Source organism: Terrapene carolina, unplaced genomic scaffold (genome assembly GCF_002925995.2).
Source record: "Terrapene carolina triunguis isolate 2854851 unplaced genomic scaffold, T_m_triunguis-2.0 Scaffold69, whole genome shotgun sequence".
Taxonomy (NCBI): Eukaryota; Metazoa; Chordata; order Testudines; family Emydidae; genus Terrapene; species Terrapene triunguis.
This window is the reverse complement of record NW_020664420.1, coordinates 9,225,535-9,245,559: the sequence shown is the minus strand read 5'-3', so window position 1 is coordinate 9,245,559 and position 20,025 is coordinate 9,225,535. Positions and strand designations below refer to the sequence as shown.

The window sequence follows — 20,025 nt, the reverse complement described above, 5'->3', positions numbered from 1 at the left end:
GTGATTTAAAGGGCCAGAGGCTCCAGCCGCTGCGGGGAGCCCCGGGCCCTTTAAATCACCGCCCGAGCCCCGCTGCTGGATCTCCGGCGGTGATTTAAAGGGCCCGGGGCTCCCCACATCAGCTGGAGCACTGAGCTCTTTAAATCACCGCCGGGGAAGCCGGTCCAGTCCAGCACGGCATACTGGCTCTTGCCAATACACCGTACCGGCCCAAACCCAATATAACGCGGTCTCACCTATAAGGCGGTGAGATTTTTTGGCTCCCGAGGACCGCGTTATATCGGGGTAGAGGTATACTTACAGCTTTTGTATGAAGGGGAGTCTCTTCTGGAAAGCGCCATCTCTAACCTGGGTAAATCTGCTTGGATTGCCACATAGTGCTTGGTTTGGCATTTACATCATACGGAGCTGCCGGTTTTAATCATAATTTAAAGTGAAATGTTAATGTTTTGAAATTTAATTTATTTCTAGATACATGTGTGTAGTAGGTAAAGAAGGAGATGGACAAAGTTGCCCTGGAATTTTCATACAGTAGTAAGCAACCATTCTGATGTTGAGGAATGCTTCCAACAATAATAATTTTAATTGTTTTTTTTTTAAGGTAATCACTAGAAAAGAGAATTGGACAAATTCATGCATTTGAAATGTCATCCCTATTATTGTGATAGCCCTCAAATTTTTATTTTCCAATTACTGAACAAAAATAAACAGTGAAGACACAGTACTATTATATGGGTGGGTACCATATTCCTAAACTGTAAATCAGTCCTCAGTTCAGGGGATGGAACACATGGATTTAAATTACGGTTGTCAATCGCAGTTAACTCACGCGATTAACTCAAAAAAATTAAGCGCGATTAAAAAAATTAAGCGCACTTTTAATCACACTGTTAAACAATAGACTACCAATTGTAATTTATTAAATATTTTTGGATGTTATTCTACGTTTTCAAATATATTGATTTCATTTATAACACAGAATACAAAGTGTACAGTGCTCAGTTTATATTATTATTTTTATTACAAATATTTGCACTGTAAAAATGATAAACAAAAGAAATAGTATTTTTCAGTTCATCTCATGCAAGTACTGTAGTGCAATCTCTTTGTCGTGAAAGTGCAATTTACAGATGTAGATTTTTTTTTGTTACATAACTGCACTCAAAAACAAAACAATGTAAAACTCCACTCCCTGCTATTTCTTGTTCAGCCAATCGCTCAGAAAAGTTTGTTTACATTTACAGGAGATAATGCTGCCCGCTTATTATTTAAAATGTCACCTGAAAGTGAGAACAGGTTCTTCACATGGCACTTTTGTAGCCGGCATTGCAAGGTAGTTACGTGCCAGATATGCTAAACATTCGTATGCCCCTTCATGCTTTGGCCACCATTCCAGAGGACATGCTTCCATGTTGTTGATGCTGGTTTAAAAAAAAAAGTCTTAATTAAATTTGTGACTGAACTTCTTGGTGGAGAATTGCATGTCTCCTGCTCTGTTTTACCCGCATTCTGCCATATATTTCATGTTATAGCAGTCTCGGATGATGACCCAGCACATGTTTTTCGTTTTGAGAACACTTTCACTGCAGATTTGACAAAACGCAAAGAAGGTACCACTGTGAGATTTTTAAGAATAGCTACAGCACTTGACCCAAGGTTTAAGAATCTGAAGTGCCTTCCAAAATCTGAGAGGGAGGAGGTGTAGAAAATGCTTTCAGAAGAGTTAAAAGAGCAACACTCCAATGTGGAAACTTCAGAACCCCAACCACCAAAAAAGAAAATCAACTTTCTGCTAGTGGCATCTGACTCAGATAATGAAAATGAATGTGCATCGGTCCACACTGCTTTGGATAATTATCGAGCAGACCCAGGGGCCACAGAGACGGTTCCCGGCCAATGGGAGCTGTGGGGACGGTGCTGGGGGCAGGGACCGTGTGCGGTACTGCCTCACCCCTTCCCCTCCTCCCAGGGCCCACAGAGACGTGCCAGCAGCCAGCCACTTCCGGGAGTGGCCTGGGGCCATGGCAGGCAGGCAGCCTGCCTGCGCCCCGCTGTGCTGCCGGCCGCGGAGATTACAGTCGACTGGCAGAGGCTCCAGGATCGACCAGTTGATCACGATCGATGGGTTGGTGACCATTGGTTTTCAGCTCATTAGGATATTGTGGTGAAAGGGGCTGCTTGTTCAAAGGGCTAATGGAGCATGGGAATATTCTGTGCTGCCAAAGCATTAGTTGAACTGTTGCACAGGTAAAATGGGAAAAGTCCCTGGGGGCCTATTGAATTAATAGGAACAGAAACTGAACTGTGGACAAGACAATCATGACAGTTGCCAGGGTGGATAAAAATCAATGGTTTTTTTTTTTATTTCAATCAGTTTTTTTTTTATTTCAATCGGATTTATTTGATAAAATGCTTTTTGAGGAAAAAACCTATCTAAAGATAGTTTTATTGAAGATACCTTATAGCTCAAAGATATCTCATCATGGAATAGGGATTATAAATTCTAATTCTATAGTAGGAGACAATATTCATGTAATGTTTAAGAAAAGTTTTGTAAGTGAGTTCCAATAGTTCATGGATTAGGGACCCAATGTTATGTGGTTCCAGGGGCTTCTGTATAGATTATTTAGGTTAATCTTTCTATCTACCCAATGGGACTCAGTGCTAAGTCTAGAAGATACCATCAGAGATGCTTAATTTTGCGGTTCTCAAACTGTGGATTTGTGTTTCCAGAGATAACATGCTTGTTAACAGCAAAAATGTTTCAAATAAATAAATATATAGAGTTGAGAAATAACAGACCTCAATCCTGTTGTCCCTCTTCAAATTTGTGTACACAGAGTCAATCCCTTACCTCTTTCTAAAAGTTCAGTTTCAAAAAGTTCAATGAAAAGAAGATTGTTGGGGGCAGAATAGATCGGGATAAGGAGGAGAAGTCTGGAGATAAATGTGAGAGGGGAGGGACAGGCAGTAGAAAGAAAAATGAAACTGTTTGAGCAGCATGTTCCAGAAGTCTTGAGGGTCTTTCTGAGTGTAGCCTTCATTGATTTGAGATTTACCATACCATTTTCTCACTAAAAGGGAAAACCTATAATGGCAGCAGGCGGTAAAAGAGACCCAGTTTTGGTCTTATCTATCTCTGAGTTGTGAAGAATACGTATTAAGGTTATAACAACCAACAATTATGTAGAAATCCATCATTAAATCGAATCTTCCTGACTAGTTATTTAAATCATGATTTAAATCAAATTGATTTAAATCAAATCCACCCTGATAGTTGCACAGAAGGCAACCCGTAACTACAGTAACTCCTCACTTAACGTTATAGTTATGTTCCTGAAAAATGCGACTTTAAGCGAAACGATGTTAAGCGAATCCAATTTCCCCGTAAGAATTAATGTAAATGAGGGGGTTAGGTTCCAGGGAATTTTTTTTCACCAGACAAAAGACTATATAATATATATTGTGTGTGTGTATATATACAATTTAATACTGGTACACAGTGATGATGATTGTGAAGCTTGGTTGAGGTGGAGGAGGAGTCAGAGGGTGGGATATTTCCCAGGGAATGCCTTACTGAGCAATTGGCTGAGCCCTCAAGGGTTAACTCTGACACTCTACAAGGCAGCAGGAATGGAGGGAGGGGAGAGAGATATGCGCATTTCCCTTTTAAGTACACTGCCTTGTTAGATTAGATCAGCTTGCTGAGACCACAGCTGCTGCCAGCAAAGCCCTGTCCTGTGTCCCCCCTGCTCTATGGACGATGGGGTAAGTGGGGTGCAGGAGTGGGGGGGGGACACCGTGACATTAGCCCCCCTCTTCTTCCCTTCCCCCCCGCACAGCAAGCAGGAGTCTTGGGGAGCAGCTCCAAGGCAGAGGGCAGGAGCAGCACATGGCAGTGGGGGGAGGGACACAGCTGAACTGCAGGCAGCTGCTGCACAGGGAACTTAGGGGAGCGGGGAGCTGATGGGGGGGGCTGCTGGTCCACCCTCGTTCCAAGCCCCCACCAGCTAGCTCCAACGGGCTGCTCTTCCTGCAAGCAGTGGACAAAGCAGGCGGCTGCCAAATGACATTAGAAGGGAGCATTGCACAACTTTAAACAAGCATGTTCCCTAATTGATCAGCAACGCAACGTTAACTGGGACCACCGAGGAGTTACTGTACACCGCTTGCAGCATTTCACCACCTCTCCTGCTACTGCTGGATAAGTGCATGAAGTTGGTTTGTAATGATTGTCTAGCACAGGGGTTCTCAAACTGGGGGTTGGGACCCCTCAGGGGGTCAGGAGGTTATTACATGGGGGGTCGCGAGCTGTCAGCCTCCACCCCAAACCCCGCTTTACCTCCAGCATTTATAATGGTGTTAAATATATAAAAAACGTTTTTTTTAAAATATAAGGGGGGTCGCACTCAGAGGTTTGCTATTTGAAAGGGGTCACCAATACAAAAGTTTGAGAACCACTGGGACTCTAGCACAAGTTAGCAGCATCTACTAAGGGAAGAGAGTTTTCATTGAGATTCCTGCATCCCTCTTCCTTGTTAATGGTGCCAAAAAGCCCCCCCTCCCCGTCAAAAAAACCCAAACCAAACTAAGCCTACATGCAAGAGTGGAGCACTGCACAAGTTCAGTGTGTCAGACAAGTCCACAGACAACACTGATCAGGGGAACCATGACATTCACATCTTGGTTGGAAAAGCAGTGGCATCAAGGACACTTGGGGTGGGTGGGGGGTTCCTTTAGCTCTGATGAGCTGCCATAGACCTTGGGTTGTGACTTCTAGTTATTTTTGTGGCAAATTCTTTTCCAAGTTTGCTGCACATGGGAGTGAGCAGAAAGCAAATAGTGTAGCCTATATAGTTTGAGATAAGCTGAAGCTCTGAATTGTACAGCTTTACAGCTGACAGTGTTCTTGTAAAAGCTTTACATGCCCAAGATCCCTTTCTATTGCAAACTTCTCCCTACTTTATTTGTCTTTAATGCCTATGTGTAGTGCACAGGTCACTTGACAGTTCATTTCACTTTTAAAAGGGCCGGGCTGTAAAATTGTTCAGCATAAATGATACTGGTATTCCTTGCATCGAAGTGAGTTAAAAATTAGAGTAAGTCATTGCAGAGACTTCACTTCCAAAATCTAGAAGTGTTTTAGAACTGGAAGAAAAACAGCAACTAAAACTTGTGGATAATAAAACAAGTCACACCATGCCCAAAGTGGGCTAGATGCTTTGCCGATCACACAAAGCGATGTGGTCCCTCCTTGTGAAGAATTTTAGAGTCTAACTTCAAAATATGGTGAGTTGGGGTGTGTAGAAAGGGGCTGGGTTAAGGAAGGACAAAGGTTACAGCAATACGGTCATGCAGTCAGTCCTCGAGGCATTTATCCGTCTTGAACATAACGGCCGTACCGGGTCAGACCAAAGATCCATCTAGCCTTGGTTCACTTAGACTTTTTTTTGTTAATAATAATAATAATAATAATAATAATTGTCTTACTTCTTGTGAGAATAGTAGGAATAGTGAATCTTGAGAGTTTTTACTTGATGGATCACAATGAGGGGCATTCCATATTTGGGGGTGTATGTGAATAAAGCATTGTCATGGTGAGAAGCAGACAAATGGAGCGTAAAGCTGGCCTCGTTGGTGGAGCAGAAGATTCAAGGATGCGTAAGGTGTGATGAGACTCGATTGGCTATCTAGGCAGGGACAATTATACAGAAGCTTAAAGGCAAAGGCAAGAAGTTAAAACTTTATGCAATAGACTCATGAGAGCCAGTGAACTATAAACGTAGGCCCTGATTCTGCGAGCACTTACACATGTAACTATGCACCTGAGTAGTTTAAATGAAGACAGTCAATTGGACTATTCTGTGAGACCTACTCTCATTAGCTGTTTGGGATAGGGGCCATGTTTGTGCAGTACCTAACACAATGGATCCTGATCAAGGCATCTAGGTGCTATTGCAATATGAATAATCACAAGAAATTCCGAGTGAGATGATATGGTCATAATGGATGAGTACGATAATGTGGAAGAAAATACGAATGTCTGAACTGAGACCTTTAAATGCTCTTCTGGGCCTTGCTGCCTGGGGAATTCTTTGTATTGCAACCTGCCACTAACTTGATGGCAAGGTTTGCATTAGGATTATATGATCATAAAATAGAATGCACTAGTGAATATAGAATGGTTATTCATTAACTATATAATGTTTCCAGATGAAATGTGCTCTATAAAGAATAATTCTCAGAGTACCAATATGCTCACTTAGTGAATCAATACTTTGACGTCTTAGTATAACTGCTCGATTAATGCTGAATACACAGTATTATATAGATATCTTTTATTTTCTCATTTTTTGTAGTGCTCTAATCTACCTTGTTTAAAGGAAAAGAGCATCGGTTTGGCTCATTCTGGCAACCTTCAAGTTCCAAAGGTAAGAAGCACTTCTTATTACGTATAAACTGAAATTCTGATTAATTTCAAATGTGGAAAAGTTAGTCTCTTATTAATAACAGCATTGCCCAGAGGCTCCAATCAGTGGTACTGTTCTAGGTGATGTACAAACACACAATACAATCTCTGCCCTTACCCTTCTTCCATCACTTCAATTGTAAGAGATATAGTCAAAAATATACAATTTATATGCAATCTTTACGTACGTTCCTGAACTTTTCCACCTCATGTATAATAATCAGCTGTTCCTGTTTGTCCCTCAGTCTTGCCCTCATTAGTTGACTGAATTCTTGTAGGTCTCTGAGTAGAAGTGCAAGCCTAGTGTAAGAGTGCCGATCCAGTATTGCATTAGATTGAATGTTAGATTATAATCAGTATATGTTTAATATGCTAATACAATTGTGTCAAAACACGTGGCTTGGAGGCTAGATCCAGCCTTTATGTTGGAATTATACAGCCTACATGATAGACTCAAATTCAGATTGGTATTGGTGTGACCACTATGGGTACACAGTGTCCATGTCTGGTGTCCACAATTCAAGAAGGATCTTAATAGATTGGAGAGGGTTAAAAGAAGAGCCACGAGAATGACTGAAGGATTGGAAAACATGCCTTATAGTGATAGACCCAAGGAGCGCAATCTATTTAGCTTAACAAAGGGAAGATTAAGAAGTGACTTAATCACTTAAGTACCTACATGAGGAACAGAAATTTGATAGTAGGCCAACTCTTCACTGTATCAGCCAAAAGTATACAGGCGCTCCCCGACTTACGCAAGCTTTCCGTTCCGGAACACCTTGCATAGCTTGAATTTTGCGTAAATTGGAAACGTATACCCGACCATTATGCGCAACCCCCCCCCCCCCCCCCAAAACCAACAACTCCTATATCTAGCTTACGGAAATTTTTACGTAAGTGCGGATTTGCGTAAGTTGGGTTTGCGTAACCTGGGGGGCATCTGTAACAAGATCCAATGGCTAGAAGCTAAAGCTAGACAAATTCACGCTGGAAATAAAGTGCAAATCTTTAACCATTGGGACAACTTATCAAGGGGTTGTGGTGGATTCTCCATCGCTGGCAATTTTTAAAATCAAGACTGGATGGTTTTTGAAAAGATATGCTCTAGTTTTAAACAGGAATTAATTCAGGGAAGTCCTGTGGCCTGTGTTATTCAAGAGGGCAAATTAGATGACCACAGTGGTCCCTTCTGTCTTTAGAATCTATTAATTTGTGATTGTTACAACGTTTTCATTAATACCCTTACCCTCTTGTAGCCTTCATAGTTGTGAATGTACATTTAGTTCATGTTTTTAAAGTTTTATGGATGCAGTGTTCTCTGCCTGAGTCTGCAGACAACCTGAAACAATCTCTCTGAGAAGGGAAACTGCTTTACATGAGCTAGATTTTTTAGCGTATCAAAGGGACCACATCAACTTGGAAATCACAATTCCATGCGAACATTAGTACTTATGACAAGTAATCTCTAAAATTATGCGAAGAAAAGTATTGTAGAGAAAATGTTTGTTTTCTCCATTTATTTTCAGTTTCCTTGCTTTGTGCCTAGTCAGTTTCATTGGTTTGTTGATGGCCAGCTGGATCGCGCTAAGGCAGTGGTCCCCAAACTGTGGGGCATGCCCCCCCAGGGGCATACATATGAGTACATATCCTATCCCTAGGGGTGGGTGGAGGAATGTTCGGGAGGGCATGTGGCAGGGCCCGGGCAACCCCCATGGAGGGCAAGGAAGGAGCGCCCCTCAGCTCCACTCTGCACCAAGCCCCAGCCGCAGCTCTGTTCTGCCTGCAGCTCAGCTCTGCCGTCATGCCCTCTCTGCCCCCCGGCCAGCTCCACCTCTATCCCCAGCTCTTCCCCCATCCCCAGTTCCACCCCCATCTCTGCCTTGAACCTAAGCTCCTCTGCTGAGGAAGCCTTGGCTGTGCAGTAATGGAGTGAGGGCGCAGACAGATTCCATTACTGATAAGGGGAGGCACAACAGGAAAAGTTTGGGCACCACTGCTCTAAGACATTGCTGCTGTGGCAAAGCTTCTATGCATCCTCTGCTCTGCAAGAGGGTGCTTACCAGTAATAACAGCAACAGCAAAGCTTAAGAGGGAAGAGGAAGGTGGGGGAGAAAGAATTGGCCTGGGCATATTTGGTGATGGTAGTGGCTGCGGGCCTGACCAAAAGACCCAGGTAAATTTAGTGAAGGAGAGAAAAACCCTTTCCATTTTTTTTTTTTAAAAGAAAGAAATGAAGACATGCTATTTGAGGGATGCTCTACTAGAAAATTCAGCTCCTTGATTCCAGTACACAGACTGTTGAAGCAGGACAGATTTTTGTATACAAAACGGTGGAAAGGTCTCGCATGTATTGCTCCAGTATAATGGGAAGAAAAATTATTTACCTTTGCATTTATATGGCTATCAAATATACAAAGTTTCAATAGGTAATGCTAAAAAAATGTTGTGGAAGGGATTTTAAACCTCATGCTAAAGGCTTAAGCCAATCTTTAACTATTAGAGATCAGGATGGGACCTGATCTACTTACTGGTCTGACTACTGTGGAGTTTTTACACCTTCCTCTGAGGCATCTGGTTCTGACCACTTTTGGAGACAGTATACTGGACTAGCTGGGACCTTGGGTCTGGTCCAGTGTGACACTTCCTTTGTAGGATAAGTTAGCTGGTTGGAGGCCAGCATTAAACAAACAAAACCAGATGCTAAAAGCATAAAGCAACAGATTTGTGTTTGTATTTCTTTGTCCCGACATTGGTAATAATGATTGCTGTATTAATTTAAATGTCTTGTTAGTTATATTGTTTTTGCTTTTATATTTTTTCTTGAAAAAATAATAAAATTAAACAATTGTAATTTTATGAAGAAACGGACATTCCCTTTTTACTTCTGCAAGGAGTCATGCATCTATTTCATGTATTTGGGGAAGCCTTATATAATATTCCATCAGTTATTTATGTGTGTGGTGGGCAGCATCTCTCTTTGAGTGAAGGAACATTTGTCCTGCTGCAGTATGTGCCATGCCAGTATCTTTGCAAATGAAAGAAATTGGTGTTTCTGTTTTATCTTTTATTTTGTATCAATTTCAAAACTAGTATTACTCTAGCAGTGAAAGTCTCTTAGTAAGAGGTATTGCCATGGCGATAGTTTAGAGAAGTTCATGGGCAAGTGACACACAAACACAATAAAAAACCCATTACTGTTAAGTGAAATCATTCAAGACGCTGATCATCTCCTACTATCACTTATGCATATAAACCCTTACCCTGTTGCCACCCAACCAGCATGCAGGATTCCACAATAGCACCTCTTAACCCAGAGGATGACAAACCAGTTTGCAAACGTAAATAGTTATACATTCTGTACAGGGATCATTTTACCACCCCTGAAGTGCACCCACTTCTGAAATGAAACATAGCAGGCATTTAACAGTGCACGGGTTTAGGGCAGGACATGAAGAATAGCATATCCATTTGAAACTTCATGGGGAGTGTAGGTAGGCAGAATATAATTATCAGAGTTAACCTGCAGTGCCTTAACTGAATTCTAACACGCATACTCTTATTAAAGATCCATGAGATTTTTAATGAGGTTAAGACCTTGTTTTTCATCTCATCTGAAAGATGGCACCTCCAGTAAAACAGAGCACCATGAATGTATGCTGGTCATTGGTTCAATGTGGAGTCAGAGGAAAGAGTGCCCTTACTGATTGCCAGTGTCTCTTTCTGCATCACCTGTCCAGAGGTGTTCCTTGAAAGTCTCTTCTCCAAGTATGGACCCAGCGTTATATAGCTCAGTTTGTGGAACTGTATGAAATTTCAGCGGAAAGGTGCTATGTCTGTAGGGGTGGGGTATTTTGTTAAGTGCTAATTCAGCTTTTAGAATGGTTTGGATTACTGACTGACTGGTGAAGTTACTTTTATTGGGTCTTCATATGTTTCCTTTTTAATCCAAATATCTTATTCTAAGGTTCAGTTGCACTTGGCTAGTTTCTTACTTCTCTAGTAGATTAATTAGTTAACATTTTTACAAATGTGAAAGCATAATTGGCAGTCTGGAAGAATGAAGTCCTCCCTTTATACACAGAACAGGTACAGCTCAGCCAATGATAATGTGATTATTTCCCCATATAACCTACAGTGTGCTGCTACCTAGTTCTGCAGGTATCACCTCTGAAAATGAGTTAATTCTTTATGAACATTTGGTCTTAGATCTTTCCACTAACAACTGGATTAGGGCTAACCAACTCATTTCACATAGGTCAGCGAATAGCTATGAGACATTAATGACACTAGGGGGCTTGTCACCTGATCTAGATTTAAATTATTCACCTAGAAGTGATAATATCTGTGACCTTGATGTGGTTTTGAACATAGAGAAGGGGAAAATCATCAGTGATTCACAGGAATTTAGTTGCCTGATTCCCATTCTTGCCTATGGCAGTCACATACCCAAGGTCTACATTGTCTACATTGCATGCTGCTTTTGGCGGTGCATAGCGTGTATCCCCTAGCACGGGTATAAATAGCAGTGTAGACGGTGAGGCATGGCTTAGGTAGGTAAAGACACTCCGAAAGAGTGTGGGTATGTACTCGAGTACATATCCTACACAGCTCTCTACTTGCCCAAGCTATGCCTCCCCATCTATATTGCTATTTTTAGCAGTGTAGTGTGCCACTGCCTCTCTGCTGCTTTCCCTGCTGCCTCCCTGTAGCTGGAGACTTTCCCCACAGCAGGGAAAGATTCTGGCAGTGGGGAAAGGCTTTGGCAGGGAAGAAGCAGTGGGGAAAGTTTTAACCTTTTCCCATTTGACTACCCCCTCCCGCCCCCCTTGCCAGAGCCTTGCCACAGTGAAAGGCTTCTGCAACAGGTTGCTGCTGAAGCAATTCTCTGCCATCTCTCCTGTGCTAGAGACTTTCACTGACTTGGGTAGCTACACAGTGCAATGTGATCACAGACTGCTTTTCATTGCTGCGTGTAGAGACACGTACATCTCTTCCAATAGTGTGTAGTGTAGATGTACCCTGAGTACCTGTGCACGACTTTGAAAATGCTAAATTTTTGAATAGTGCTCTAACTAATGTGCCTGCTTAAATTGTAGATTTCCTGCTACTTTCCCTTTTGCTTACAGCTGTTGTGTCAATGTGTTCTCTCTCTGACCACAGCTTATGAAAAATTCAGTGGAGAAGGCCTGGAATGTATGCCTATCAATTTTTTAAAATTTGGATATTAACTATATCTTACTGTCCTAAACTGCTGAAAGCAAACTATTCCAGCCTGCTCCTGTGCTCTTCGGTTTTATATCTTTTCAGCAACTGTTGTAGTTCTGGAACTAGAGATTTATTGGTTTCTAGTTTGGTAAGTTCTGTATATCCCTTACACGTGCCAAAGATGTGTATTCCTGTTATTAGGATTTAAATATTTCCTCTCTTTCTTTTTTGTAGGCTTCTGTTGAAGGAATGAAGCTTTAAAAAGGAATTTACAAAATAAGAAAATGGGTGCAAACAGTAGCAGCATTTGTGAGCTCCCAGAAAATGAGTACTTAAAAAGATTATCGGGAGCCGAGGCTGTCTCTGAGAATGACCCATTCTGGAATCAGCTGCTTTCTTTTAGCTTTACTGCCCCAACAAGCAGGTAAGAGGATGCTTGCTGAAGGACTGAACATTTATGACAAATACATTAGCAATGGTGCCAAATAAATCTGAATGCAAAATAGACTTATTTTTCCTCTCTTTTTGGGAGTTGGTAGGCATGTGGAAAGTCCACCTGAGCGTGGGCTGTTGGAGTACCGTTCCACCATATTCTCTCATTCTTGCAGCTTCTTTTCCTCATTGCAGCTGTAATTAGTCTTCATTCTCCTCACAGCTAAGAAAGGTCAGCAATAGGTCTATAACACTGTTTTTCTAAATAGGCCCCTGGAAATGCTGAAGAACAACAGATGGTGCCCCCTTTGCAGGACCTATAGCTTTCAGCTCAAGCAAATTAAAGCAATGATGAAGTTATGGGGTTCATCCTGCCAGTGCTGAGTCCCTTAAACTCCCATTGAATTTAATGGGAGCTGAGGGTATTCAGCATCTCAGGTGATTGGGCTGTAAGTTTGTTACTGGATAGGGTCCCTTATAGCTTATGTTCTTGTGACATGCCAGGATATAATCCAGACTAATGAGTAGCTGTGTCACCCCTGTCTTGTAGCCTGGGGGAGCCTTTTACAATGCTTTGCTGCTGTAGCCTCCAGCCTGGACTGCTCACAAATGGTCTCCAGCATGTAAGTCTCTCCCAGCTATGTCGGGGTGTGTGAGCCAGCCAGCCACAACTCGGCTCTTACCAGCCTTGATTATGCTGCAGGGTGACCCCATCACATCCCTGGTCCTAGATTTTTCCCCCAGAAATGTATGTCCTGTACTTCCCAGCTCTCTCCTGGACAGTACAAATAACTAAGAACATAAGAACGGCTGTACTGGGTCAGACCAAAGGTCCATCTAGCCCAGTATCCTGTCTACCGACAGTGGCCAATGCCAGGTGCCCCAGAGGGAGTGAACCTAACAGGTAATGATCAAGTGATCTCCTTCCTGCCATCCATCTCCATCCACCCTCTGACAAACAGAGGCTAGGGACACCATTCCTTACCCATCCTGGCTAATAGCCATTAACGGACTTAACCTTCATGAATTTATCCAGTTCTCTTTTAAACGCTGTTATAGTCCTAGCCTTCACAACCTCCTCAGGCAAGGAGTTCCACAAGTTGACTGTGCGCTGTGTGAAGAAGAACTTCCTTTTATTTGTTTTAAACCTGCTGCCTATTAATTTCATTTGGTGACCCCTAGTTCTTGTATTATGGGAATAAGTAAATAACTTTTCCTTATCTACTTTCTCCACATCACTCATGATTTTATATACCTCTATCATATCCCCCCTTAGTCTCCTCTTTTCCAAGCTGAAAAGTCCTAGCCTGTTTAATCTCTCCTCATATGGGACCCGTTCCAAACCCCTAATCATTTTACTTGCCCTTCTCTGAACCTTTTCTAGTGCCAGTATATCTTTTTTGAGATGAGGAGACCACATCTGTATGCAGTATTTAAGATGTGGGCATACCATCGATTTATATAAGGGCAATAATCTATTCTAAGTCTTATTCTCTATCCCCTTTTTAATGACTCCTAACATCCTGTTTGCTTTTTTGACCGCCTCTGCACACTGCGTGGACATCTTCAGAGAACTATCCACGATGACTCCAAGATCTTTTTCCTGATTCGTTGTAGCTAAATTAGCCCCCATCATATTGTATGTATAGTTGGAGTTATTTTTTCCAATGTGCATTACTTTACATTTATCCACATTAAATTTCATTTGCCATTTTGTTGCCCAATCACTTAGTTTTGTGAGATCTTTTTGAAGTTCTTCATAGTCTGCTTTGGTCTTAACTATCTTGAGCAGTTTAGTATCATCTGCAAACTTTGCGACCTCACTTTTTACCCCTTTCTCCAGATCATTTATGAATAAGTTGAAGAGGATTGATCCTAGGACTGACCCTTGGGGAACACCACCAGTTACCCCTCTCCGTTCTGAGAATTTACCATTTATTCCTACCCTTTGTTCCCTGTCTTTTAACTAGTTCTCAATCCATGAAAGGACCTTCCCTCTTATCCCATGACAACTTAATTTACCTAAGAGCCTTTGGTGAGGGACCTTGTCAAAGGCTTTCTGAAAATCTAAGTACACTATGTCCACTGGATCCCCCTTGTCCACATGTTTGTTGACCCCTTCAAAGAACTCTAATAGATTAGTAAGACACGATTTCCCTTTACAGAAACCATGTTGACTTTTGCCCAACAATTTATGTCCTTCTATGTGTCTGACAATTTTATTTTTTACTATTGTTTCGACTAATTTGCCCGGTACCGACGTTAGACTTACCGGTCTGTAATTGCCGGGATCACCTCTAGAGCCCTTTTAAAATATTGGCGTTACATTAGCTATCTTCCAGTCATTGGGTACAGAGGCTGATTTAAAGGACAGGTTACAAACCCTAGTTAATAGTTCCGCAACTTCACATTTGAGTTCTTTCAAAACTCTTGGGTGAATGCCATCCGGTGCCGGTGACTTGTTAATGTTAAGTTTATCAGTTAATTCCAAAACCTCCTCTAGTGACACTTCAATCTGTGACAGTTCCTCAGATTTGTCACCTACAAAAGCCGGCTCAGGTTTGGGAATCTCCCTAACATCCTCAGTCGTGAAGACTGAAGCAAAGAATCCATTTAGTTTCTCCGCAATGGCTTTATCGTCTTTACGCGCTCCTTTTGTATCTCGATCATCGAGGGGCCACACTGGTTGTTTAGCAGACTTCCTGCTTCTGATGTACTTAAAAAACATTTTGTTATTACCTTTTGAATTTTTGGCTAGCCGTTCTTCAAGCTCCTCTTTGGCTTTTCTTATTACATTTTTACACTTAATTTGGCAGTGTTTATGCTCCTTTCTATTTACCTCACTAGGATTTGACTTCCACTTTTTAAAGGAAGTCTTTTTATCTCTCACTGCTTCTTTTACATGGTTGTTGAGCCACGGTGGCTCTTTTTTAGTTTTTACTGTGTTTCTTAATTTGGGGTATACATTTAAGTTGGGCCTCTATTATGGTGTCTTTAAAAAGCGCCCATGCAGCTTGCAGGGATTTCACTTTAGTCACTGTATCTTTTAATTTCTGTTTAACTAACTTCCTCATTTTTGCATAGTTCCCCTTTTTGAAATTAAATGCCACAGTGTTGGGCTGTTGAGATGTTCTTCCCACTACAGGGATGTTAAATGTTGTTATATTATGGTCACTATTTCCAAGCGGTCCTGTTATAGTTACCTCTTGGACCAGCTCCTGCGCTCCACTCAGGACTAAATCTAGAGTTGCCTCTCCCCTTGTGGGTTCCCGTACCAGCTGCGCCAAGAAGCAGTCATTTAAAGTATCGAGAAATTTTGTCTCTGCATTTCTTCCTGAGGTGACATGTTCCTAGCCAATATGGGGATAATTGAAATCCCCCACTATTATTGAGTTCTTAATTTTGATAGTCTCTCTAATTTCCCTTAGCATTTCACCATCACTATCACTGTCCTGGTCAGGTGGTCGATAATAGATTCCTAATGTTATATCTTATTAGAGCATGAAATTACTATCCATAGAGATTCTATGGAACATGTGGATTCACTTAAGATTTTTACTTCATTTGATTCTACATTTTCTTTCACATATAGTGCCACTCCCTCCCCTGCACAACCTGTTCTGTCCTTCCGATATATTTTGTACCCCGAATGATTGTGTCCCATTGATTGTCCTCAGTCCACCAGGTTTCTGTGATGCCTATTATATCAATATCCTCCTGTAACACGAGGCACTCTAGTTCACCAATCTTATTATTTAGACTTCTAGCATTTGTGTACCAGCACTTTAAAAACTTGTCACTGTTTATTTGTCTGCCCTTTTCTGAAGTGTCCAATTCTTTATGTGAATGTTTCTCATCTGATCTGGCCCTTACATTATCCTCTTCCATCTTCTGCTCCTGACTATAACCTAGAGAATCTCTATCAATAGACTCTCCTCTAAGAGAAGTCTCTGTTCGATCCACATGCTCCTCTGCAGCAGTCGGCTTTCCCCCATCTCCTAGTTTAACATTAAAAAGGTTGCAGAGCAGTTTTTAAGTGTCAGCAGTCTGGTTCCACTTTGGTTTAGGTGGAGCCCATCCTTCCTGTATAGGCTCCCCCTATCCCAAAAGTTTCCCCAATTGAGTCTGTTATTCATTCAAGGGAATAATATGCACACAACTTGTTACCCCAAATGGAGTTACCCAGACACTTTAACTTGAACATACTGGATTAGATAAAACTGTAAAAGAAATTAACTACAAAGAGGGAGATTTTAAGTGACTACAAATAATGAGGCATAGAAGTCAGAAATGATTACAAGAAAAATAGAGATAGAATGCTTACTGGTGCCTAATTTAACAAATTACATTGGATTCAAAACAAAGTTTTCTCACCACATGCTTTCAGCAGTCTTACTGACCAAACTCTTTAGGTCAGGACCCCTGCCTCAGAGTCCAACCGCTGCTTCCTTTGTCTTTTCAGGTGCAGTAAATGCAATGTCAGAAAGAATGGGGGCGGGGAGGGTCTCTTGTGGTATTTATTCTTTCTTTTACTAATTTCAGTCCACCCCTTGAAAATCATTTCCCGCTGAGGACCAGGAGACAAAGAATCTATGTGGAAGGATATTCCCTGCTGTCCCGTCCCCCCCCTTATTTGAGCTTCCTTTGTTTTCCCTCCCTGCTTGATGACTTTGTTTACTTCTTAAATGCAAATTAAGACAAGCACACATTCCTTCTTTCGTTTAGGACAAACCTGACTTTGGGCAGGGCTGGAGTGTTTGGAACGTGTGTTAATAACATCATAAAGTGGAATCTGAAACAGTGTTGTCACGCACATTTTATCAGGACAATACTGATCAGCAAATTATGAGTTTTCAAATGATACCTCACAGGACATACTTTGTATAAAGATTATTACAATAGTGTTTAGGGCAGGGGTGGCCAACCTGAGCCTAAGAAGGAGCCAGAATTTACCAATCTACATTGCCAAAGAGCCACAGTAATACATCAGCAGCCCCCTATCAGTTTCTCCTCCCCACCCCCCCAGCGCATCCCACCCACTGGCAGTCCCGCCGATCAGTGCCTCCCTCCCCCTCCCTCGATCAGCTGTTTTGTGACATGCAGGAGGCTCTGGGGGGGAGAGGGGAGGAGCGAGCGCACTGCAGGCTTGGGGAGGGGGCAGGAAGGGGTGGAGTGGGGACAGGGCCTGTGGCAGGGCCAGGGGTTGAGCAGTGAGCACCCCCGGCACAGTGGAAAGTGGGTGCCTGTAGCTCCAACCCCGGAGTCGGTGCCTATACAAGGATTCACATATTAACTTCTGAAGAGCCGCATGTGGCTCCGGAACCACAGGTTGGCCACCTCTGGTGTAGGGTGTGAGTACAAGGGAGTATTCATCACAGTTGTTTCCTAGCACTTAATCATGAAAAATATTTTATTATTTTTATCTTTAGTGGCATTTTGAAGTTTGAAATTTTTTTGCTGGACAACTGGGAACAGGGCAAAAAGTCTATCCTGGCTTTAGGGTAACAGTACAAAGCTTGGCTCTGCTGTTCTTCACTACTCCCATATCAGACTTGTGGAGAATCCTAGAAGTAGTATTGAAAGTGAACCCAGCCCTTTGAGTTCACATTTAATCCCCAACACAAGGCCAATTGCTTTTTGTCTTCTGTCCATTTCTTTCTGCCTATTTTTAAGCATGTTTTTACCAATGCAACTGAAAGGATTGTCTCATCTCCACAAATATAAAAGATCTTGTCACGAGCTGTCTAACTCCATCTCAATCATACCATTGATCAGACACTTTCCTGGCTTCCTTCTGCAGAAGAGAAGATGTTCGAGTAGCTTCCAAAGCCAGTTCCCTGTCATACTCAGTCCAGTGGAACACAATCTTATTTCAGGCTTTTCTGCTTATTTCTATAAACTCCTTGTGCTTATATACAAATGTGTATATAAAAAGTCTAAATATGAAGATGGGTGAACTTGAGTGCCTTGTATTAAATGAGGAAATTGATATAATAGGCATCACAGAAACTTGGTGGAATAAGGATAATCAATGGGACACAGTAATACCAGGGTACAAAATGTATCAGAAGGACAGAACAGGTCGTGCTGGGTGGGGGAGCGGCACTATCTGTGGAAAAAAAGCGTAGAGTCAAATGAAGTAAAAATCTTAAATGAACCAAACTGTACCACAGAATCTATGGATAGTAATTCCATGCTTGAATAATGAGAATATAGCAGAAGGGATATACTACTGACCACCTAACGAGGATGGTGATAGTGACTGAAATCTTCAGGTTGATTAGAGAGAGTATAAAAATAAAAAAATCAATAATAATGGGGGATTTCAACTATCCCCATATTGACCTGGTACATGTCACCTCAGGATGGGATGCAGAGATAAAGTTTCTCGACACCTTAAATGATGGCTTCATGGAGTAGATAGTCCTGGAACCCACAAGAGGAGAGGCAATTCTTGATTTAATCCTAAGTGGAGCACAGGATCTAGTCCAAGAGGTGAATATAGCTGAACTGCTTGGTAATAGTGACCATAATGTAATAAAATTTAACATCCCTGTGTGTGGGAGGGTGGGGGGAAAGGAAAGGGAAACCAATGCAGCCCACCACAGTAGCATTTAACTTCAGAAGGGGAACTACACAAAAATGAGGAAGTTAGTGAAACAGAAATTAAAAGTTCCAGTGGCAAAGGTGAAATCCCTGCAAGCTGCATGGAAACTTTTTAAAGACACCATAATAGAGGCTCAATTTAAATGTATACCCCAAATTAGAAAACATAATGAGAGGAGCAAAAAGTGCCACTGTGTCTAAACAACAAAGTAATAGAAGCCGTTAAAGTGGAAGTTAAATCCTTTTGAGGAAAATAGAAAGGAGCATAAACTCTGGCAAGTGACGTGTAAAAATATAATTAGGAAGGCCAGAAAAGAATTAGAAGAACAGCTAGCCAAAGACTCAAAAAGTTACAGCAAAAAAAAATTTTTTTTAAGTACATCAGAAGCAGGAACCTGCTAAGCAACCAGTGGGACCACTGGACAATCGATATGCTAAAGGAGCACTTGAGGACGATAAGGCCATTGCGGAGAAACTAAATGAATTCTTTGCATCGGTCTTCATGGCTGAGTATGTGAGGGAAATTCCCAAACCTGAGCCATTCTTTTTGGGTGACATATCTGAGGAACTGCTGCGGATTGAGGTGTCATTAGAGGAGGTTTTGGAACAAATTGATAAATTAAACAGAAATAAGTCACCAGGACCTGATGGTATTCATCCAAGAGTTCTGAAGGAACTCAAATGTGAAATTGCAGAACTACTAACTGTGGTATGTAACCTATCACTTAAATCAGCTTCTGAACCAGATGACTGGAGGATAGCTAATGTGACTTTTTTTTTTAAAAGGTTCCAAAGGTGATCCTGGCAGGTACAGGCTGGTAAACCTACCTTCAGTACCAGGCAAATTGATTGAAACTATAGAGAAGAACAGAATTATCAGACACCTAGATGAACGCGATTTGTTGGGGAAGAGTCAACAAGGTTTTTGTAAAGGGAAATCATGCCTCACTAATCTACTAGAATTCTTTGAGGGGGTCAACAAGAATGTGGACAAGGGGGATCCAGTGGATATAGTATACTTAAATTTTCAGAAAGCTTTTGAGAAGGTCCCTTACCCAAGGCTCTTAAGCAATGTAAGCTGTCATGGGATAAGAGGAAAGGTCTTCTCCTAGATCAGTAACTGGTTAAAAGATAGGAAATAAAGGGTAAGAATAAACAGTCAGTTTTCAGAATGGAGAGAGGTCAATAGTAGTGTCCCCCGGGTGTCTGTATCAGTATCAGTACTGTTCAACATATTCATAAATGATCTGGGAAAAGGGGTAAACAGTGAGGTTGCAAAATTTGCAGATGATACAGAACTACTCAAGCTAGTT

The 20,025-nt window shown here is 41.7% G+C and overlaps 1 protein-coding gene across 2 annotated transcripts in view; it reads left to right on the top strand.

Moving 5' to 3' along the window:
* DYM (dymeclin) overlaps positions 1-20,025 on the top strand; it is a 337,094-nt gene that overhangs the window by 4,693 nt on the left and 312,376 nt on the right. For both annotated transcript variants that reach the window (XM_024204114.2, XM_024204113.2), the window contains exons 2-3: positions 6,360-6,431; positions 11,909-12,098. In XM_024204114.2, the coding sequence (XP_024059882.1) occupies positions 11,959-12,098 (140 nt within the window). In that variant the 5' untranslated portion in view covers positions 6,360-6,431; positions 11,909-11,958. The remainder of the gene's footprint in view (positions 1-6,359; positions 6,432-11,908; positions 12,099-20,025) is intronic.